Source organism: Chelmon rostratus, chromosome 23 (genome assembly GCF_017976325.1).
Source record: "Chelmon rostratus isolate fCheRos1 chromosome 23, fCheRos1.pri, whole genome shotgun sequence".
NCBI classification, from domain to species: domain Eukaryota; kingdom Metazoa; phylum Chordata; class Actinopteri; order Chaetodontiformes; family Chaetodontidae; genus Chelmon; species Chelmon rostratus.
In genome coordinates, this window is record NC_055680.1 from 12,378,875 (window position 1) to 12,402,340 (window position 23,466).

Sequence of the window (23,466 nt, forward strand, 5' to 3'; positions counted from 1 at the left end):
TGACTCCAAGTCGTTCGGGCACTAATGACAGCCCATCTCTCCACCCATCAGAACAATTACAGCATGAGTCAATGGGCTTCCATATTGCCGCTGACATGTTCACGTGAAACGCCACAGCAGGCAATATCATGCTCGGAAACGGGTCAGGGAGCCGCGGACGCAGATCGCCTACAGTCGATGCAGTGCGGAACCCGGCTGACATTTTAGATGCATTTAATTCCACTTATGCGTCTTGACTTTTAGCTCTTAATATTTCCTCTGCTGTAAGTGATCCGGAGAATTAGAAATATTTCAGATGTTAATAAAGACTCATACTCGGTGCGCACAATATATCCTACTTAAAGCCGTGCAGCATCTCTATTACTGCAATGATTTATGACTGGCTGCTTTATGAAAAATAGAAAAAAGGAGGGGGGTGCTGACTTGCACAGACTCATAAAGGCGGGCTGAGCGCTCAAGAATGTGACTCGTCCACATGTCAGAAATGCTGAGCAGCAGCAGAGCGCAGCGCACCAGGCTGGGAGCGCACGGAAACTTGTAGAGACAACTGATAGTATCATTACAATTATCATTTCTCAATTCGGCTGAGGGAAAATACAAAATTTTCATACATCTCATCCTTTGGAGTGATTTTTTTTCAGTCTTTTCTCCTAAGAGCATGACGAATGCTGTTCCTATGACTGATTTCACTTGAGGCTACACGAGAGAAAGCCAAATGGAGACGTTTACAATACACGACGTGCTCATTAACTCAACCGACCTGAACAAGATTTTATGCAATTTTGGATTCAAGAATATTTCGGAGTGCGAGAGCGAGCAGGAGCCCTCATCTGAACCTAAAGGTAGTACAGTGAATTTATCTATTTTGTGTTGCACCGAATGATGTGGAACACCTTGTCGAATAGTTCATCGTTTTGTTCAGAAATGATGCTGCTTTTATTCCAAATGCACTCAGTTCTCTCCAGTTTTGACCAAAGCAGTGAGCGCCTTGGGCATTTTTTGCGTCAGCGCGCATTACGCATATGGCTCAGGCCCTGTGTGTATGTTAATGCTGACATATGTTGTCACTGTTCACTACTTCTGCGTATGTCAAGTGAACAAATATGACATTATACACACAATGGCAACAGGATGGAGAACTGAATGGCCCATTCTATGGTTAAGAGCCAAGAGGGTGGATGCAACATGAGAAAAACTCCATTCGGGCTTATTATGACGCTTCTCCAAGAGATTAAAAATTATTCTGCACATGCAAGCTAATATATGACTATTTTAGGAATATTTAATAATATAAAGAGACAGGGTGTGAAAGAGTGAATGAGAGAGTGAGTCAAAATAGCACTGACAGTGCGTGTGTGCCCATGCGTCTCCTGCCACTGCGTCTCAGATATCAACCAGACGGTGCGGATCGTCCTCTACAGCCTCATCTTCCTCCTCAGCGTGCTGGGCAACGGCCTCATCATCACCGTCCTGGTGAGGAACCGGCGCATGAGGACCGTCACCAACCTGTTCCTGCTGTCCCTGTCCGTTAGCGACCTGATGGTCTCCCTGGTCTGCATCCCCTTCACCCTCATCCCCAACCTCATGAGGGACTTCATCTTCGGCAACGGGATGTGCAAGCTGGTCATGTACTTCATGGGTGAGTGGAACGCTGATGCCAGATTTTCTTTATTTGGGCGAGTTGTTTTCTTTGAATTGTGACATAATTTCATTATTGTCTATTCCTGGTCATAATTCTTCTTTTAAAGTTCATTTGAACATTTTCTATAACTGATTTACCCCCCAAAAGAAAGTGAATAATTAATAATCATTTGATATTGTATGAAAACACCAACAACCACCCCAAACATTGCCATAATGTTGAAATCCAGTTTAAAAAAATATATTATGGCAAATGATTTCATCATTATGGAGAAATTGGCAAATTTGTTCAATTTGCATCCAAATTTGATTAAAATATGATAAAGTTGTGTGCAATAAAATTTTATTATTATTATTTATTTATTTATTTATTATTATTATTGCACTGGTGACTGCATTATATGTCAGAGAGAGGATCATTGAAGTCATCTCAGGCCGTGTCCTGCGCAAGGTTCATTTCCCTGCATGCTGAAATGCTCCTGGTGGTTTAATGAGCTAAAAATGAGCTAAAAACAGCTCCGGTCAAAGGAAACATGTTGTCAGAAAGTGCAGATTTACCTGAAGCCATACGTGCAGCAACACTTCTGTTTTTCCTGCAACTATATTTATCATCAGCTGTCGTTTCCTGCTCTACTCCACAGTGGATTCAATCATAATAATTAGCGGAATAATTAATAATTACAGGGTCTTGGGGAATGATGGATAGCGTAAAGAGTGATATGGGTAACAACTGGATATGAGCAAATCTATATCCAATCAGTGTGGGACCATAATAACGGAGGGCGCCAGAGCTTTAAATCAACTCTCCTCAAAAAATGGGTTTTGCTTATTGATTCCTCACTTGGATGTTTGAGCCTCACGTGTGCAGAATGACGCATGCAGAGTTTGATAGCAAAGGTTTTCACATTCACCTGCTAAAGGTTGGAAGTTCCTCACTCTGATTCGGTGTTAAAGACGTGGGTGTCCATGCAGGATTCTGTGGAAGTGGAAACTTGAACCTACAAGAACAAAGACTGATAATGGACTTTCCTTTTAAAGCTATGAGGGGGCAACATTGTGGTTCCGTAGGAGTCTGACTCTGTTTTTGGTCTCCACTGCCTCCTGAGGGAAATATGTAGCTCTTTAGTGCTAAAGGCTCCACCACGACGCAGTCAGAGTTGGGGCTGCTGAGAGAAAACTCTGTCTATATAACATTCATTTGTAAGGTTGCCATCATTTACATCCAATAATACTGTAAGTGGAAGCAGCCACGGCAACGGCACGGGCAGGAACACTAAAAACGTGCCGACGCCATTCAACCCGCCACCGTGTGATGTCACTCTGCTGGTCACTGTGCAGAGACTCCAGTCTGCAGTGCAGCTCATACACTTCACTGATGAACCATCAGGCTTCATGGTTTTATCCTAAATGATTACATCTGACAAATTACTTCCATTGATTGATTGATTTCTGTTCACTTGGAGGAGCACGGTACACTTAAACATCATTAAGTTAATATAAACCTCAGTAAATTAGAGCAAGCTCCAGCTCCCAGATATATATTTCATAATCTGGATCTATAACTAAATCACAATCCTGCTGTGCTAATGGCCAGTATGTGTCACTGTACAGTGGTCGTAGCTGCAGTTACCTCATGTCCTCTGGCTGGACTGAACTCTCTGGATCAGTGAGCTGATGTCTTTGATTGGCTTAAAATGGCGCCAAACTCCCTAAAACACCTCAATGTGTTGCATGAATCGGGGTTGGAAATGGGTGGGGATGTTGCCATATTATCAGCGAATAAATATTAAAGATGAACAACGGATGTTTCTTGCAATAAATAGGAGTTCAGAAGCCCAGTTAAGAATGGAGAAGGACATGAAAGCGGCATCTGATTTTAGGGGGGTGTTGCAGCCCCCTCAGCATCCCTACTTCCTTCGTCCATGCCAGCCAGTCGCTAAATATTCTGTCCACTTTTTGATGGCTTTTTAGAGCTTTCAATCAGCAAGTTTAGACAGAAGCACAAGATTCAGAAACAAAAGGATTCATCGCTTTGTACATTTTTATATTATTCATTTAAATTTAAATTACTTCCACACGATTTCTGAGATAATCAATGGCAGCTTGACAGCTTCAAGCGAGATGAGTCAGTCACATCAGGGGAGTGAATCAGCTCTACCTCGGCTTCAACCTGCTCGTGGTTCCTCCTGCGACCTCTCAGAAAGCCTCTGATGGGAGCTTGGTAATAAGGTGCAATCATTGCAGATAGTGCACGCTTACTAATAATTCATTTTCATCCAATTACAGCTCCGCCAGGAAATCATTCTTCTTCTTAACTTCCTGTTGCTGCATTTAGCCGTGGTGAGATCAGAGCGCTGTCGCACAGGGCTCTCGCCTCATTCGCCCACATGTTGATCTGTTTATGTCTCGCTCCTCTCGGACTGCACTCGCAGCGATACTTTGAACGTATTTATAGCTCCCCCTGTTATTGTTAGTGAGTGTTTTAGCGCTGTTCTGCTGAACAGACAGTGCAGGATGTGCTCTGTCACCACTCGGCAGTTAAATTTAATGTGACGACACATTGATGTGCCGCGGCGTCACATGGGCTACAGTCACCACGGTGACATGCTGTGGGTGTGTAGTCCCTCTTTGGGAAATCCACCTAATTCTCTTTTCCACTGAGAGTCTGATGACAGGATTGATACCGCTCTCCACTCTCACTCTTTCCATTAAGTATGAATCTACAGCAGGAAGCCAGTTAGCTTAGCTTAGCATAAAGACTGGAAATAGCTAGCTGGGCTCTGTCCAAAAGGTAAAAATAAACCAACTAGCAGCTGTAGAGCTTAATGTTTAACACCCAACATCTTGTTTGTCCAGTCCATACAAAATAGTGTAAAAAGATTTTGTGGTTTTTGGTAGTTAAGATAAGCTAACCGGCTGCTGGCTATTTAGAGAATGGTATAAATCTTCTGGTCTAACTCAGATGGGGGTTATATGTCTGAGTACACCCCCTAAAACATTCACTTTCGTGCACAGATATGGTCGCACTATGATGCTAAAGCCAGCAGCTGGTTAGCTTAGCGTAACCACTGTGTGTAATACCACCACATTACGTTGCTTTAAAAAACTGTTTTTTTTTTTTGTTTTTTGTTAGCATTAGTAGAGCTGGTAGGTGTAGGAATAGTTCAACATTTTGATTGTTAGATGAGAACATACTATTCTCATAAGTAAAGCTAGCAGCTGTTTAGCTTATCTTAGCAAAAAGGTTGGAAACAGGGATGTTTGTCTAAAATAGTGAGGCAAGATATAAGCTAACGTGGTAATTAGTGAGCTGGTTGCTAGATGTTGCTACAGTCAGCTGGAGCCATGCTAGCTGTTTCCCCCTGATTCCAGGCTTTATGCCAAGCTAAGCTAACGATCATCAGGCTGCAGTTTCATACTTGGTGTACATTATAGCTTTAGTGTTCAAGATTAAACGTGACAGATTTATGAGCCTTTGTGAGATGTTCAGCCAATCAGAGCTGACACTGACCAGCGTGATTGATTTTTGGCTTTTCTGACCTGTGCAGGTGTCTCAGTAAGTGTTTCCACATTCAACCTGGTGGCCATCTCCCTGGAGCGCTACAGCGCCATTTGCAACCCCCTGTCCTCCAGGACGTGGCAGACCAAATCCCACGCCGCCAAGGTCATCACCGCCACCTGGGTGGTGTCCTTCATCTTGATGCTGCCCTACCCCATTTCCAGCACCCTCAAGCCCTTCACCCGCCGCAACAACAGCACGGGGCACATGTGTCGCCTGGTGTGGCCCAACGACGTCATCCAGCAGTCGTGGTGAGCTGAAAATAAGTGCATCGGGGAGCGTCGTCCCTTCACTGTCCCACCAGGGCGTCTTCACACTCAGATGCACTCAGATTGTGTGGCGGCTAAAGTAGCCCGTGGCTAATTTCAGATGGCCCTTTTATCGATTTTTTGTGCTGCTGATGAGAGACGACCTCTGGGGGAAATCCTCAGGCATGACACGGACCTGACCCTTCAAAGTAAAAGCACGTAGTGTAAAATCATTTCTGATAATAAAGACAATTTGTCAAAAACACACAAAAAAAGCGCTTCTCCAGGCCGGATTAAAAGTGTATTTACATTATCGCTACCATGTTGTCATGATGATATTAGTTCAGACTGAAAGGCAGAGGTTTCTAAATTTAGCAAAGCAATTTGGCTCTGGTGTTGATTCAAATTAGACACAACAAATGCCCGTTTGCATCTAGGCTACTCAGCTCCGCTAAATCCGTCCCTCGCAGGTATGTGTCCCTGTTGCTGCTGCTCTTCCTCATCCCCGGCATCGTCATGATGACAGCTTACGGACTAATTTCCCTGGAGCTCTACCGGGGCATCAAGTTTGAGCTGTCCAACAGGAAATCTAGCAGAGGTATGGCAATAAAAAAGAGCAAGTGATCCAAAGCAGGCATTATTCTGATCTTTTTTTTATCGTTCTATTTCTTAGTCCTCAACTTCCCTTACCTGTCTGTGGCACTCAGCTCAGATTTCACTGGTTTCCACTGAAGATGTACACCTTTAAAAATGCATCAGAAGTGTAAAGTTGCATTTTGGAAAAAAAAAAAAAAAGCTAAATAACAAGGTGCATTTGTTTGGGACTACTTTTAGAAAATTCAATTTTCTAGTGTGTGTTTACAGCAGCAGGATAGATGGTGTTCATGAGACAGTGGTCATGACTGTAGTACTAAAACGGAATGGAGCATGACACCCAGTGCATGTTCATTTGTGTCTTCTTGGTGTGTTTTCAATTGTTTTTGGACAAAAATGGCAGTTTGTGGCACAGAGGAATGAGTGCACAGACAGCACTTGTCAGCAGGATTAGTTCATTGTCAAATTTGATAATTTCTTGTATGATATTCAGAAAAATGCAGAAATCACCAGACTTATCCTGTAACCTGACATGTCACATGATGATTTTCACCGTCAGTCTCCTGGAAATGGATCCCGGCTTTTAGGAAAGTCTTCTGTTTGACCCCAACTTTCCAAATCATGAGGGCTTTGCTGCCATTTTTTTAAATGCTCTGACACACTGTTGTTTTTCTTTTCACGCTCTCCCCCCTGACAGACAGACAATCAAGCACTGGCAGCATCAAGCCCGGCGACAGCGACGGCTGCTACATGCAACCGTCTAAAAAGAAGAGCACCGGCAGCTTCGCCAACTCCAGCAGCAAGGCCAAGGTGGGCCGCGTGTGCAGCGGCAGCTCCACAGCCAACCTGATGGCCAAGAAGCGCGTGATCCGCATGCTCCTCGTCATCGTCTTCCTCTTTTTCCTGTGCTGGACTCCCGTTTTCGTGGTCAACGCATGGCAGGCTTTCGACCGGCGCTCGGCCTACCGCCTGACGGGCGCGCCCATCTCCTTCATCCACCTGCTGTCGTACACCTCGGCCTGCGTCAACCCCATCATTTACTGCTTCATGAACAAGCGCTTCCGCCAGGGCATGCTGGCCACGTTCACCTGCTGCAGCTGCCTGAGGAGTGGCGGCAGCGGCGGGGGGAACGGCGGCTTGGCGAGGTCAGCCGGAATCGGAACGGCGAAAGGGGAAGTGGGCAGATCAAGAGCGGGGCCGAAGGCCGCTGAGCAGAATGGTCATACCCCGCCGAGCGGAGCCAGCACACGCTTCACCTACACCGGCATCCGTGCATCCGCCTGGAGTGAGCTGACTTAAGATGGACTGATGTGTGTGTGTGTGTGTGTGTGTGTGTGTGGAAGAGCTGTGGCCTGACTGCAAACACTTGAAGGGAATCTGTGCTGTGTTGTCTTAACATAAAACCCTCACTCATAGGACTAGCTTATGAGCAGCTACATTGCTTTGGCTCGGAGCGTGACGAGACGCGGGTGCAGCCGTCAGCGACTGTGGAGCTTGGGCGGTGTAAATTCAGCGCCCTCACGTCCAGATGTTTCCCAAACGCCTGCAGCATCCAGGGCGGACGCCCGGTCATACAAAGCCTCGAAGGGCCTCAAGTCTGAGACAGCAAAGGAGTGTTTTTATGAAGCTGAATACCAGTTAATGTAGTTAACCGCAGTTCTCCATGTATGTAATGGTAGCTGCATTATGCACACGGCTGCTCAAAAGTTTGGAATCACCTGCAACAAAAGCTTGATTGTGGGGCTGAAAGGATTATTCTGCAGCATACGTCTGAACGGTCTACATGCTTTTGATCGTAGAAAGTTGGAATGCTTTGTTCGTGGAGAACAGAATGCTGTGCAACTAGACTGACAAGTGAGAGGTTTACAGTTAAACTAGAACATGAGAGGTCACCAGACAGTAGTAAAAAGAATACAAAAAAAATTGAATAGGAACGACTTCCTGTTTCAGTGTCAAGTGCACCACGATGCCTCTAAAAAGCTGGAATTAGCAGGCACGTTGCTTCAGTTAGTTAGTTAGCAAGTTAGCGCAGCTGGAAAATCAGCTAACGGGTGATTCCAAACTTATGAACGGTGGTGTGACCGTTGACGCCGAAACCACAATCGGCACCAGAAGGATTACGCTGCATGACAGGATCAGGTCTCAAACAGGAGAATCTCACGTCAAGTGCGGCAAACAGATCGCATCTCATCCTCGTCAGCACAGTTTGCCTCGTTGTCATGGAGATGGTCCAATTTTGAGACTTTGAACTGAAGTCTTTAAAGTTAGAAGAAACAAGGAGAATTTGCAAATTTACTCTTCAGTGACAACGTCCAATGTGCTGATGAAGATCATGTGAAGTGATCAAAAGCTCTTAAACAGCTGCTAAATAGACCTTGAGGTGAGACAGATCAAGACTGAACTTTACGAACAAATCATGAAAAATTCACCAACATGCATGTTTTAGCTTTTAATGTGCTGTCATTTTCCTACATAAATCCTTTGACATGGTGCTGGGAGGTCGTTAGCTTAGCGATTAGCGAGGCGCAGCAGGAGGGAAGCAGCTAGCCTGTCAAATGCTACTGAGTCCAGCTTCCAGAGACAATCGTTTCACACTTTGCATCTGGTTTGTTTAATCCTTACTCAAACAGAGGTGTTAAAAACGGTACATTGTTCCTGGTTGTGTGCTAACGCTCCGTATGCTAAGATAAGCTACTCGCTGCGTGAAACAATTGACTTTCTGTGCCTGATTTCAAACGAACGGCCGCCCGGAAGTACTGTAAACTGTTCACGGCTTGAAGGAAATTGGATGAAACGTGAACAGTCCCGGCACGGTCCTCTCATTTCTTTTCGATGCTGGAGGGTCAGAAACACGCCTGTCGCGCAGCAGCGTAAGTGTACTCGGCGGCTTCAAAACAACCATCCAGTGCACATACAGTTCTGCTTTCGTCCTTGACCCACTCTGTGTGTGTGTGTGTGTGTGTGTGTTTGTGAGCCTAGAGGGGTTGTACTGTGTGTGCTACGGGAACTGGAGAGAGGCCTTATCATTTGGTGGGACTCTGAACACCTGTATCACCTCTTCTTCAGAGACTGAACTCACAGCGTTACTTAACTGATTTCCACTGATTCACGCTGCTAAATTTAGCAGCGTCAATGTAGCAACGTGTTCTCATTTTGTTTCCTCGTATCACAATTGTTGTATGACCTCAGCATTGTCGTGGAAATTTTTACTCTTGCATTTTAGGAGATTTTTGCTTTTACGATTTCGTTCACAACCCAGATTCAAAAAGAGCTGGGACGCTGTAGAAACAGTTTTAAGTGTTCCTGAGCTCATGTAGTAACATCCTTTATCCAATCATGTGTTCACAAAGCGGTGAACCTCGCTCCATCCTTGCTTGTGAAAGACTGAGCCTTTCCAGGATGCTCCTTTCATACCCAATCATGATGCTATCACCTGTTACCGATCAACCTGTTTACCTGTGGAATGATCCAAACAGGTGTTTTTCGAGCGTTTCCCAGTTGCTTGAAACATGTTGCTGGAACCAAACTCAGAATAAGCAGATATTTACAGAAATCAATGAAGCTGATGAGGTCAAACATTAAATATATTGTCTTTGTACTGTTTTCAGCTGAGGATTCGCAGATTATCAGTTTTATTCGTCTCCTACGCAGCGTCCTAACTTTTTTTGGAATCTGAGTTGTAACCGCATGATAATGTGCCTATTTGTTGGAAGTCCTGTTAAACCTGCGGGCACATAATTGAATGTAATCCCAGTGACTTCACAGGCTCCTTATGTACGTCTGACAGCAGTTCTGGGAATGGCATTGTGTTCTTTTTATGTACAGACACAACCCATCCCCGCATAACCGACGTCTGGTTGACCATATTAAGACCTTGAGTGTGCAGCTTCTTCGGCAAAGACTTGGGGCAGAGTAACTTGGAGCTTTTAACGGCTTTAATGAAAGTGGATCTAAAGGACAGAGGGCATTAGGGAGCAGACAAGTGGCGGAAAGAAGAAGGGGGAGTCTGCTGGGACTCCTTCCCAGGGATAAGAGCTCCATTTGGGCTTGGTGGACGCCCAAAGGCCTGACCTCCATCACCCTGCGGCCGCTGGGAGACGCTCAGCTGTCACCGGGGAGGAAAACTGCTCGAGAAAATGTTTATTCTTTGCATAAAAGAAACACAAGTCTGGGTTATTCATTTGTACTCTTTTGGCTCAAACCTGAATTAATTGGAGTAAAGTGTAAAAAAAGAAACAACCAAATGCTCGCACGTCTGGTGATTAAAAACAACACAAAGTGAGATTTTATATCACTTTTTTATTTCTCATTTTTATGCCAATATTGCAAGTTTTTTTTCTCGTTTTTTTTTCTTCTTTTAATGACATACAGATTTTGAGCATGACCTGGAGCTGCAATATGTACAAAAAACAAACTAACGTATGTTATCAAAAAACCGTCCCCTTTGTTTTGACGTTATTGCTAAATGTTACAAACGGCACAGGTTTCTACCATCAGCAACCCTTTGAGCACTGAGTATACTACCACAATGACACCTCTGCTTACCATTTACTAGAATAATACACAGATACAGTGAGAGTGAAAGATAGTGAAAGGACGTGGAGGAGAGGAAAGGAGAGGAGGAGGAAATGACGACAAAAAAAAGTGATCCAACTGTAGCAAAGCTAAGCAACAACAGGCCGCATGTTAAAAAGAAAAGAGTGGTGGTGGTGGTGGTGGGTGGGGGAGGGGACTCCAAATGTACATACATAAACATGAGCGATGAAGAGTGAGGATGAAATGTGTGAGAGAAAAAGAACGGTTAGCGCTCTGTAGTGCAAACAGCCAAATAGTCTTAAGGAGAAGTAAGGCTGAGTGCGACAGAGAAGGGCTCCACACTCCTTTTTTTTTTTTTTTTTAATATTTGTTTAAAGCTGCCTCTCACTCTGCCCTGTTTTGTTTAGCAGTGCATGAAAACTACATTATAAAAAGACATTTGGCATATTAGAGGATACATACATTGTTCAGAGCTCATTATAAAAAACAAACAAACAAACAAACAAACACAAGAACAGCTGCTTTTGGAAGAGCAAAACAAGTATGACCAGACACACGAAGAGAAAGAAACCGGTTAAGATATTTTGTAAAAGCATCGCTAGTGAGATCTTTGTCGCCAGGTTAATACAGCGTGCGTCTTTAAAGAAGGCATGTAACATTATTTTTTTTGACTGCTTTTTACAGTTCGTCCCCTTTACGTGTGAGGCGTGTTATCAAGTTATTCTGTATTCCTCCCTCTCTCTTGAAACTCCAGGCGTTCGAAGAGAAAAAAATCAACTGTAAACCAGCTGGGATTGTCAAGGCGACACATTTTCTTTTTGGGAAAAAAAAGAAAAAAAAAGAAGCATGCATCACCCCCTTTTACCAGTTCGAGCGAATGTGACAAAGCTGCTCCGTTCAGACTCGCGTGAGGCGACGAAGAGGAGCCAGGGGTGGTTGGCCTGGAGAGGCGACTCGGCATGTAAACAAAAACCCAAAAATATCCGAGCTCAAGGGAGGGGGGGGGGGGTTGGGAGGCGGGGGGGTGTGATGATAATGCTGAGGCTATGTTAAAAAACTCGCTGGATTTAGAGCTAGTAAACATAGAAAAAACACTCAAGTTAAAAATCTACAGTTAAGATTTCGCGACCTCCATCCTGCAGAGTAAAGGGTTCGGGTTGGCCCGCGGCTCGTCGCAAGAGCTCAGTGCGAAGAAGCGCAAAGATATCCGGGTTTGGACGCTACACCACCGCTGCAGCACCAACTCCTCGACGGTTTCCAGGAAAGACAGGAAGTGGCCTCTTTAAAAAAAAAAAAAAAACACTCCCAGGCCAACCTAGGCAGCACGGGCAATAATGCACTTTTCTTATTTTTTTTTGTGTGTGTGTGTGTGTTGACGTAAGACAAGGGGAGACTTTGTACCAATAATTTAAAAAATATCAATATTACAATATAAAACATTTAACATTAATGACTGACAGGTGGGCAAGGGTGGCGAAGTGAGAGGAGGAGGAGGGGGGTATAACTTAACTTTTATCTTTTTTACATTGGAAAGGGGGTGCAAGCGAATCCTTTTTTGTTCCTATTTCAAGGGTTTGTTTGTAAGAAAAGTTCAGAAATACTTCATTAAGCAGACATTCAAGTTACAGTATCGTTGTTCTTTTTTTCCCCGGAAGTGTTTACAGTTGTACTGTAATACTAAAATCACAAGTATTGCCTTTGAATGTTTCTCCACGATTATCAGACATTTGGATCCTGGTGGAAGACAGAAAAACCCAGTGAATCCTCAAGGTTTTCCTTTTTTTGTTGTTGTTGTTGTTTTTTTTCCGAGAGCAGTTGGAGCACACTTTGAAATGGAGCGAGTCTGACTCAATATTCCATTACAGCAACTACATATGACAGTCACACACACACACACACACACACACACTCACTCACTCACCCTCACACACGTATTTGCTGGCTGGTGATCTAGTGCTCAGGCGGACAAAGACGATGAAATGACCTGTACAATATTGCTGTTATGTTTGGAAATGCACATCTTCAATAATACACACTTAGAAGGCCTTTATACTCCGACAGGAGACGCAGTCGCCATGAACACAGGTGAGTGCAACTACTCAATGTACACACGCTTGTTTCTGCAAAGATATTAAACCACAGGAGATTTGTTTTTACAAAAAAAAAAAGGCTGAAAAGAGCTTACAGCGCTCATGAGACTTTGTACCAAAAGTGAGAAGGTGCCGGGCACCGCGTGAGAATAAAAAACGGGCTTGTTGTACTTGTACGCCAAAAATGAAGGCGGAGAGATCCGTCGGAAGGCTGCTTTGCATGGCGACGTGGTTCTGGAGCCGCAGCAGTGAGCTGGAAACAGCAGAGCTCCCGTGATAAGAAGCGAGGCATTAGCTTGTTTTTGTGCTATGCAAAGGTTCTTCCAAGGTGAGTAAACAGCAGATAAGAAAAAAAGGTGAAGTTTTTTTTTTTTGTTTGTTTGTTTTTTTTTTTTTGTTTTTTGGGAATTGAAGGTATCAGTAAGGCCACATCAAATTGAAAAGTGTCCATCTTTTTTTTTTTTTGTTTTTTGTTTTTTGTTTTTTTGGAAAAAACAAAACAAAAAACCCCGCTGGGAGTTAAATGCCACCAGAACTACAGCACACACTGGAAGACACCTCGCTGGGTGTTGAGAGACACGTTTCACTACATTATCCGATACGCTGACAGTGACCAATAGAGCGACAGATACAGGATATTAGATATGTGACCGGTTTGCTTGTGTACACAGTAAGAATATACAGTACTAAGGCTATCCTTTTTAAGTGACTACGCTTGTTACATTAGTTTGAAAATGACAAACTGACTTGATTTCGTAACCATGGAAGTCTAGTTTTTGATGGATTCTGCAAATGTTGCTATGGCTCCATGTGAGATGTACTGATGTGTATACTTTCCAAAGGAGACATAGCGCACATAGAGTATTGCAGGCAAGGCAGAGGCGTTGCTTAAAGCTTTTCTTTTTAAAGACTTCATAAAAACCAATGATAAAACATAGGCCCTCTGAGGTTTTTCCCCAATTAAAAAAAAAAAAAAAAAACAACCTTCGCTTGTGTAAATAAACAACCCAGACTTCAGATTTGTTTTTTTCCCCCCCAACAGAAGAAGCAAAGAGTATCAAAACAAAAAAAAAGATTCAATCCAAAGACTGAAAAAGCAGGCGTTTGTAGTAAGGTCGCAATCACATACAGGGTGGGATTTTGGACCTCAAAAGGGGGAAAACAAAGCCCAAGCTCAGAGGAAGAATAGAAACTATTTGGTAACAAAAGTGTACTATATGTTTAATACAAAAAAGGTATGGAGAAAAATGTACCTTTACTAAAGCTTATACAAGATCCTTGGTCCATAAAAACTATGTTATCGTCACGTTTTATGTGAGTCCCTCTGCATCCTCGCGCTCCCTCCAACAACAACACATCCAGCCCCCTTTAGGAAACCACGACTGAAGAAGTAACACAAAACAAAAAAGGAATAATTATAAAACAAGTGGTGGGAGGGAGGTTGGGGGGAGGAGGCACAAAAAATATACTTTCAAGAGGATTTTTTTTTTCATTTTTTTGTACTTGGTGGATGTATTGTTGTTGTGGCGTCCGTCCTCGCAGCCGTAGAAAGGTGCTGGTGCTCTGAGCCTGCAGGAACTTCACTCATTCCAAAACACCAGAACTGGATAGGCAGGTCCCTAAAGTAACCACAGGAGAGGGGGCGCATCAAGGAGCACTTTCGCTTATTCCCGTTGGCCGACAACGTGGTGATGTCACCTCCTCCTTCGGATTCCCCCACGTGTTCGCTCCGTTCTCCCGCCAAATTTCTTCCACTTCAGCTTCTTTGTATCCAAAATTAATACGCAGCACTTCAGAGTGAGTCAGTTTTTGTTTATTATTTCCCATAGTCTTCATATACCTTGTGGTACATTTGCTCTCAAGGCATATCGTATTGAGTGGCCCCCTGTGTGCGTTAGGAGACCACAGCTGCGGCGGTGGAGGATGAGGATGTGACGCCCGCGTTGGAGGTGCTGTTGGGGCCGTAGACGCCGGGGCCGGCCTCCTGGCTGCTGTTGCTGAGCAGGCTGGAGTTTCCGGCCCGCAGGATGGCCCCGGCGGCGCTGCAGTGTGGCCGCGGCCCGGGCTCCGGCGTGTAGGTGAAGGTCAGTGTGGTGGAGTAGATGATGCCGTCGTTCCTCACAAGCGTGACGGGCACCTGGACGGGCTGCCGCACCCAGCGCCAGCCCTCGCGGAAGGCGGAGATGTCGGGCACCACGCACAGCATGCTCTCCGCACACCTGCAGAGAGAGTGACGCTAGAGTCAGCCGATGCTTTCAGCGTGCTTTTATTCAGGATGCACTACAACAGCACATCATCAAAACAAATGACTGCACTGTTTTCATAGACGAAAAATCACTGAAAACATTCCCTGATTCTAGTGTCTTATGTGATAATTCATCAATAATATTTGGGTTTTGGACTATTGGCTGCACAAAACAAACCATTTTTCACTATTTCCTGACATTTTATAGACCAAAGGATCATCTTAATCAAGAAAATTATTGGCGGATTAACTGATAATGAAATGAATTGTTATATACATAAGGAAGAGCCTTAAAGAAACAGAGTCTGACAGTCATGTTGCAGATTTTCATAACAAAAAACATTTTTATCTGAAAAATTCAGAGACACGCGTCCTTACAAATGTTAAGGAGTAAAGGAAAAGGAAAGGATAAAAGACTGTCATGTTGTGTGCCTTTAGGGCACAATATCACATATGTGACAGATTTAATTGTGTAGAAAACCAATTGAGAAACTGTTTATGGTTCAAATAACAAGACGAGAATGTTTGTTGATAATCAAGCAAATTAAATCCCTGATGAAACAACTCACTTCATCACACTGAATCAAAATTTTTCTATAAGCTCATTCTTGTCAGAAAGTGTCGTAATATGTGTCTCTCTTCCTTCATTTTCCTGTCAAAAAAGGCCAAAGTGCTCCAAAACGTAATCGTGAATAAATAAATAAGAGACGTGACTGCAGTCAGGGAGGCCCCACTGCGTCACAGACAGTGGTAATCACGCTCCTCCGCTGTCTGCGACTTAATGCTCGCCGGGTGGTTCTGATAAACACATAAAACCTGATCAGTCTGTAAAACATGACAGAGGAAAAGCTAAAGCTATGGCATTTTACAAGGGCATAACACCGCAGTACCTTGGCTCTTAAAACGCTTTTGGGTCACTCTCTGCTGAAGGACGGACATTATACGACTCGACCCACATGATTTAACACCAGCTAAAATCTCTAAAAGCTGACATGAGCATTTACTTCTTGCGCGAGGCAGTTGTGCCATTAGGCGTTCACAGGATCTGCAGCACTGAGGCTGACAGAGAGCGTTTGGAAAGCTTTTATTAATTCAAATCACGAAACGGACGTATTCGCGTCACCATCGTATTCATTAAACTTGTGTGTGTGATAAATCCTGAAATTAGCTGTAATGGACTATTTGCATGCTAATAGGGCAAAAGACAAATTCTAGCTAGTCTGGTGCAGACAACTGATCTCATTGTAAGAAGAAATGGAAAGAGCAAGTTTATATGGAAGGGGAGAAAACATTGCAAAAGAACATTTACACGAAAGACGAAAGTGAAGCAAAGACATACCTGTACATGGTCTCAGCCTCGACGTCTCCGAACCAGACCCGCAGATTTGGAGTGAAGTTCTGTCCCGTCAGCTCCAGCATGGCGACGTCGCCACCGCCGTTTAGCTGCAGACAAAGAGGATTTAAAGGATGTAAAAGCTGCACTGTGAGCAGATTTATGTTCAGGAATGTGGGCCGTAAAAGCACAAAGAAAGCTGAAATGTTCTGTTTAGCATCTTTTCGGTGTGTACCTGTAAGCTCTCTACCACAGGCACGGGGGTGACAGGCGAGTGGACGGGGCCCATGCCCTCGTAGAAAGTGTATTCAGCCTTGTCTGTGCTGATGATTGTCCAGGAGGCGCCGTCGTTGATCATCTCCTTGTTTGGTTCCTTTGGGCATGGAGTGGCCTGGCAGAAGGGGGAAGACATGACCTTAATGCGCACGAAGGGTGGAAATAGCTGCTAACAATTACAGCCAAACAAGATTCCTAAAGAGATCAATCTTTGGTTTTAAAATCATCTAAATGAGTGAAAAAATGGCCGCATTACATCCGCACATTTCACTGCTCATTTCTGACGGCTTTAGCAATCATCCTCGATCATGTGCAGGTGGTATAAGACGAGATGTGAGGGTGAAGTGACCTCGGCCCTGGGCTGACGCGGAACATGTGAAGGGACGGAGGATGCGAGAGGATTCTGGGGGTGAGTCACTCACTTGAAACTGGATGATCCTTTCTTGGGAAAGGCACAGGTACATGCGTTCTGTGTCCTTCAGGTAGAAGGCACACTTGTGGAGCTGGGAGACGGGGTCGTCGGCGTCCAGCAGCGCCGTCTGCTTGTCCACTTTGCGGATGATCTGACAGGAAGAGACGGGGAGAGAGAGAGATGAGTCAGCCGGGAGACAGATGGGAGAATGTGAGGGGTGGGAGAAAGGAAACATGGAAGAAATTCAAGGGCGATAACAAGGATTTCACAAGTGGACGATTAGAAAGAGACGTGAAGATGACTGTCAGGAAAACGTTCTTCGGTCAAACAAAACCTTCATGTTACTTTATGTGAAAGGAATAGTTCAACATTTTAGGAAATACACTTATTTGTTCTTTTTCTTGAGTTAGATAAGATAAAGATTGATACCACTATCATATCTGTCTATGAAAAAGCTAGGAGATGGTTAGCTTAGCTTAACATAAAGACTGGAAACCGTTAGCTTGCATCCATTGCCACACTAACAAATACTACTGCACATAATATAGAGGACAAACTGTCGAATTAAGGACAAAATAAAGACTTTTCAAATGAAGATTTTCCTGACTTGATGTCATTTTTCCGTCTTTTATTCTCTTAGTGGCTGCTGTGATGAACCAGCTGCCCCCACTGGGATCATTCAAGTTTCAATTTCTGTTCTGATCTCAAATGCAGCGTTTCTGTTTACCAGTCTGGGCAGGGCCATGCCGGTGACGGAGCAAACCAGCTTCACCGTCTGGCCGTAGTGGATGTAACCGTCTCTCACAGTGAACTCTTCTCCTTCTGACTCCTCGTCATCCACTGAAAACGCAGGGGAAGAAAGAAGCAGTCAGCCGCCCACCAGCCTCAACATCTTCTATGCCGCAAACCCACATTAAGGCCATCAATCACTTTCATTGTCTGTGAGAAATCAGCTGTGTAATTACTATAATACAGCGTGGGTTACATTTACAACAAACATGAAGACAAAGTGACACACTGTCAGACCGAGTTCTTCACTTTACTCATGCTGAGCCTCTATAATCTGAGGCTTCTCTGAATCCATTTGTTCTGTTTGTACTGCAGTGTGAGGCTTACACAGGTGGATGTAAAAGGCGCCCCACTGCTGGGAGCTGGCGTGAAAGTTGCCGCCCTCGACGTGCAGGTAGCGCGTGCTGACTGTTTGGGACCGCAGCCGGTTGAACAGCGCCACCTTGGTCCCTGATGCGATGCACACTGTGGACAAACATGAGCGCAGATGGGCAGGTTACACAACGGCCCGAAACATGACGCGTTGCTCATAGGTCAGCGGTGTTAACAGAGGAGGTGAGGCGCAAACTACAGGTGTGCCGCATGTGGCAGAACTGGGTTAGAGGACACTCAGGTGAAGCTACACTGCCCTCTAGTGGTTGGAAGTCATTAGGATATTTATAATCATGAAGTATTGTTACAGCACCTTTTAAAACAAAAGTTGCTTGACAAAAGAAAATTAAGATTAAAACATTTTAGTGCTAAAAAAATAAATTAAGTGCAATTAATAAATAAAAGAAGAGAGAATAAATGGAATAAAACGCATAAGAACAAAACAAGAAAAAAGTGAATTTCAGTTTTACAGTTTAATTCAGTTTTTCCTCTTTTTATCCTTTATTTTTTCCTTTTTCTTATTTCTTTAGTTGTAGTTGTGTTGGTGTGTGTATCAAAAAGCTACTGACAAACAAGTTTAAGAGCAAATGGCACAAATAACTGACAAAAAACCGCCAAGCACAAACTTACAGTCTGCGTTTTTGAGGGACTGCTTCTTTTTGGAGGGCTTGGAGATGACTTTGATCCTCTTGCTGAGGAAGACACCGATGTCAGCACTGTTGCCGTAGAACATCTTGACAGACAACATGAAGTGCTTTCTCTTGTCGGAGTCGGATATGTACAAGGTTTTGGCTGTGCAATAATTCTGGAGGGGGCGGAGGGAGAGGCGGGGAAAGGAAAGAAAACAGAACACATGAGATCACATGAGCTGATTCTGTGCCATTTTTCTTAAAAATAGCTTTAAATACGAAGATATATGATACATCTGCTGCATTTGTCCCAACCTTCAAATGCACCGGACACAGACGTCTTGTATTATTACTGCAAAGTGCCTGGAGGCGATGTGTGTCACTATGGCAACCTCTTATGAGAAGCTGCATATTTTAATGAAGGTGTGTGTGCATGTGTTGTACCTTTCCCTCTAAGTTAAGCTGTTGCATTTCTTGGTCGCTGTTGCCGATGCCGATGAAGGCACAAGGCTGCGACTCCTGCTCGGAGCAGCCGTCTCGCTCCATCTGCTCCTTCTTTTTCTTCCAGCCGCTGCCCATCAGGTAAACGCAGGGAGGAGGGCAGAAGAACCTGGAGGCGTGTGCATATGTTTAGGGATTAGTTGACTGAAATCCTGCAAAACTATCTGATATTCACTTAAGAAATCCTGCATCACATACATAAAAGTGTGTGACCCTTTCTGCTCCTATAACTAACATTTGAGCCTGTTACTGTAAACTCTGTACTGTCTGGTTGAAAAAACGTCAGCAAAAACAAGTGTAACACCTGTTTAAACAGCACAAACTGAACTATGTGCATCTCTTAATTTACGCCAGAAGAGGGCAGGCCTGTACTAAAGCTTCAGCAAGACAGTCAGAAACCTTTATCAACATGCTGTTATGTATAATTGAACTAAATACTCTGTCCTCAAGCTGTTGAGCCTAATTTAGCAGATGTTAACATGAGCAGTCCAGCATGAAACTGATCTGCTGAAATAAATGCAAACCAGAATTTCCAGAAAAAGGTCACTTTTTTCCATTTCAGGATTTCAAACTTTCCCTTCCCTCCTCCCTCAAAATACTTTCTCTCATCAACTACAGAACTCCATTAAGAAAAATGATGACTTTAAGCGAATGTGAAACCAACTCATCGCTGAAGCAGCGCACTTCAAATAAACTCATGTGCGTCAGTGTGGAACGGGAAAGCGACCCATTTCGCAACACCAGCGTCTGTCTCTGTGGGTGTTTGTCTACTTTCACCTCCTATAAAAAGAGCAGACAGAAAGAGGCAGCTAGAAAGAGGGAGACGGCACATTTGAATTCTCCATGCGCCCACTTTTTTTTTTTTTTGGGCTCCCCTTATTATGGTACACAGAGAAGTAATCAGAGGTGCCAGACAGACACGAACAGCATGAGCACCGTCGGGCTTTGCAGGCAGGGGACGGCGAGGAAGGGGAAGAAACCTGACTTTGTATATGTGACTGTAATACAGCAGAAATCCCCCTTTGGGACTGACTAAACAGACTCATTCAAACACTTGTCTGTGATCCTGCTAGACTGTTTATTGGTTACAGATACTGCGGTTTTCACCGAGCACCCAAATGTAAGCCCTGCACTGGCATGTCACTGAGCAACTCACACGCCAGCAACACTGATCCTGAACCTGCACAAGAATACATGTGACAACAGTGTTTTAACACTTCCTCTCACTGCCATTTGCCTCGCAAGGTGTCACTTAAACTGGAGCAGACAGCTAGACTTTATCTGAGGAATTCATCTCAGGCTCAACCCCTCTCCTCCACCTTTCTCCTCCAACTCTCTGAGGTGTCTCGGAGTTGGCCCGCGACAGGCTGATTTACCAAGAGATAGGCCTGATGAGATCGCAAGCAGCGCTGGCTGCTCGGGCCAAGAAAACAGGCGGAGGATGGAGCACAGAAGAGAGTTGCATAATGAGCAAGAGGGGCTGCGGGGGGAGAGGCGGGGAAGGAAAAAGCTATAAAAAGTTTGAGAGTGAGAGGTAGAAAGGTGAGAGGCAGAGTTACAGGAAGGGTTTAAGGAAGAAAATATGAGCTGCAGAGTTCAAGAGAGCAGAAAAGAGAGAAGAAAAAAAAAGAGCTGGGGTTGCAACAGCCAGCGATCACGCTGCACTCGCATGGAAATTACAACAAAGCAAGACAGCTTAACTGTGAACCTCTGAGACCTGCATGCACTCGTCCTTGACCCCCTACACCTAAATGCCCCAAGGTTCCACCGGTACGTTCCCCCAGGAGCCTCTCTGCAGCCTTCACCTGAACGTGGCCTCGCACAGGAGGTCGCCACTCATTTCCTCCTCTGACCTCGTCTGACACGGCAGGTCGGAAGGGTCGCAGTGCCAACGCCACACGGAGGCGAGCAGGAATGTGCGTTTTCATTCACTCCCTCGGCCTGAGAGGCCCCTGAGTGACGTGCGTTACCAGTCTGTAAACCCTTGAATTGAAGGGGTCCACTTCTCAAAGGTGGACAAGGATTAGAGAGGCCCGGTTTGTGGTTCTACATGACGCTAATGACTCCCTTTAAAGCTGAGCTGTTTGCAATCAGTGCACTAAACAATAGGTCAGTGTGTCTAAAGGCTTCATAAACATCATTCATCATAAAAACGTTGGCACATTTACACAAGTGACTTTTTACTTCTTATTTGGAAGAAAAACAACAAAAAAAGGAGTAAGAATTGCAGTGAGACAAATTCAAATATATAAAAACGTATTTTCTTTAACTTTAAAGGAATAGTTCAACATATTGGGAGTTATATAAGAATACTGACACTGCTCTCATACATGTGTAAGGCTACAGCCAGTAGCCTTTTAGCTTAGCTTAGCATAAAGTTTGTAAAGAGCTAAGATGCTCCAGGCCAAGAAACAGTCTAGCACTTAACCCCACTACACCCTCCTAAACCTAAAACTTAGCATTATTACAATGCAGCTTTTGCGCAGAAGGTGGATTATGTTAACTTCCGATCGAGCTAGGCTAGCTGCTTCCTCCTGTTTCCTGTCTTTATGCAAAACAAAGTAACTGGCTTTTGGCTATAGCTTCATATTTATCACACAGACATGAGCGAAGTGTCAAAAAAGAAAGCAAATATGCATATTTTCCCAAAATGATGAATTATTCCTCCAGATCCGTCTCGTGGTTGTGAGGTGTTAATCCTACACAGGATAGAGATCCAGAGAGATTAGACATGCTGATAAAAATGGGTGCATTTTCCACCTAGAAATCTCTTAAACCTCCAAAAACCATCTTATTTTATTTTCTCAAATCCAGCAGCGTCCAATAATCATCGAAGCCGGGGGGGAACATTGATAAACGTGGAGAAGCTGCTGGTTCCGCTCACCTTTTCTCATTGCCGTAGGATTTCTGTGCAACTTTTGCGTGCAGGATCATGACAGTTTGGTCACCTCGCTCCTTCAGGTAATTCCTCATCGCTTCTCTGCAACATGAGAGAAAACAGAGAAGAGATATTCATTAACAGGCCATTTTGTGATCCAGTCGGGGAGGTGAAGTGACGCTGCGCGTGTTGAAACTCAAAGCTGAAGCAGGGGGTCGCTGCGGGGGCATCACTGCAGCTCTTTAGTGTAGCCGGATAAAAACACTGAACAAAAGTGTGAAGTATGCAATGAGAATGTACGGAAACACACATGCTGAACCGTTAATGACCACCTCAGAGGGACAGGGAAGGGAGAGCGGGGGGGGACGAGGAAGAGTAGGGGCTGACGGGGTGAAAGAGAGGGAAAAAAGAAAACAACAGAGCTGAAAAAACAAAAACAACAGAGCTGAGCTCACCAGCAAAGATTCCTCATCCCGTGTCAAAATGTTGCAAGGTCCGCGCTCCAATTACTTCTGTCAACTCCGCCAAAGCCTCCCCCACCCACCCACCCACCTCCTTTACACAAACAAGGCCAGAATTATTTTAATATTTGGGAGACCAGTAGAGCTCATGCTGAGCTGAAAAGCAAGAGGTCAGAGATCGGAGGCTTCGATGCGCAATTTAGATGCATCCTATGCGCGGACATTAACACACCCTGACCCAATCAGCGCACATGCACAGATGTCAGTGACACCTGACACGGCTCAGACACACACACACACACACACACACAAAGCAATACTGGGCTGCATGCTCGGATTAGACAGGGCCTTTGTTATGAAAAGCAAAGGGCCCCATCACAGTGTGTGTGTGTGGTAGAGGAGGAGGAGGAGGAAGGCTGAGAGGGATTTTGGTTTGTCCATTTCATAAAGGACTGGGAAATGTGTTCTTTCTCACTTCATCGTGCAATGAGACAATAATTTTTCCGGATGAAAGCTGCAATTTGAGTCTCACAACAACAAACATTTACGCTCCGTTGTTTATCCGGCAAGTGTGACTGAAAATGACGGAGGTGCGATTCTTGAATTCCAAACATTTGACGCCATTTAACTGATCCGACGCAATCTGATACCATTTACACACCACATGGAGGAAATTATTTCTTTTTTTAAAATCAAGCCAGGAAAAAAAAAGGTGCAGAGAACTCGAGCCAAACTCGTTCAACTCAAACAACTACGTCCTATTTGCAAGGACGTGCTAAAGTCACTTCTTTCTCTCGTGTTTACATTAAATGACATAACCTTCCTGTGGGCTTCAGTGAATGATACACTCCCCAGTGTCAGATACAGACACAATAACCTCAGGGAGACTCCGGAGCTCGCAG

General features: G+C 44.4%; 2 protein-coding genes across 2 annotated transcripts in view; one reads left to right on the forward strand and one right to left on the reverse strand.

The window, feature by feature from the left end:
* The first annotated feature begins 419 nt into the window (after nt 1-419).
* Nucleotides 420-9,460, forward strand: cckar (cholecystokinin A receptor). Its single transcript, XM_041964896.1, has 5 exons — nt 420-842; nt 1,388-1,639; nt 5,190-5,451; nt 5,919-6,046; nt 6,740-9,460. Exons 1-5 carry the CDS (start codon nt 716-718, stop codon nt 7,339-7,341), a joined length of 1,371 nt encoding a protein of 456 aa, XP_041820830.1. The 5' UTR covers nt 420-715; the 3' UTR covers nt 7,342-9,460.
* A 3,552-nt stretch (nt 9,461-13,012) lies between these two features.
* Nucleotides 13,013-23,466, reverse strand: part of rbpjb (recombination signal binding protein for immunoglobulin kappa J region b) — a 46,206-nt gene continuing 35,752 nt past the window's right edge. The window contains exons 3-11 of the mRNA XM_041965023.1: nt 22,110-22,205; nt 19,169-19,334; nt 18,726-18,900; nt 18,051-18,188; nt 17,662-17,774; nt 16,945-17,085; nt 16,482-16,637; nt 16,253-16,356; nt 13,013-14,887 (exon numbers count right to left, since the gene is read on the reverse strand). Coding sequence (XP_041820957.1) covers nt 14,563-14,887; nt 16,253-16,356; nt 16,482-16,637; nt 16,945-17,085; nt 17,662-17,774; nt 18,051-18,188; nt 18,726-18,900; nt 19,169-19,334; nt 22,110-22,205 — 1,414 coding nt within the window. The 3' untranslated portion in view covers nt 13,013-14,562. The remainder of the gene's footprint in view (nt 14,888-16,252; nt 16,357-16,481; nt 16,638-16,944; nt 17,086-17,661; nt 17,775-18,050; nt 18,189-18,725; nt 18,901-19,168; nt 19,335-22,109; nt 22,206-23,466) is intronic.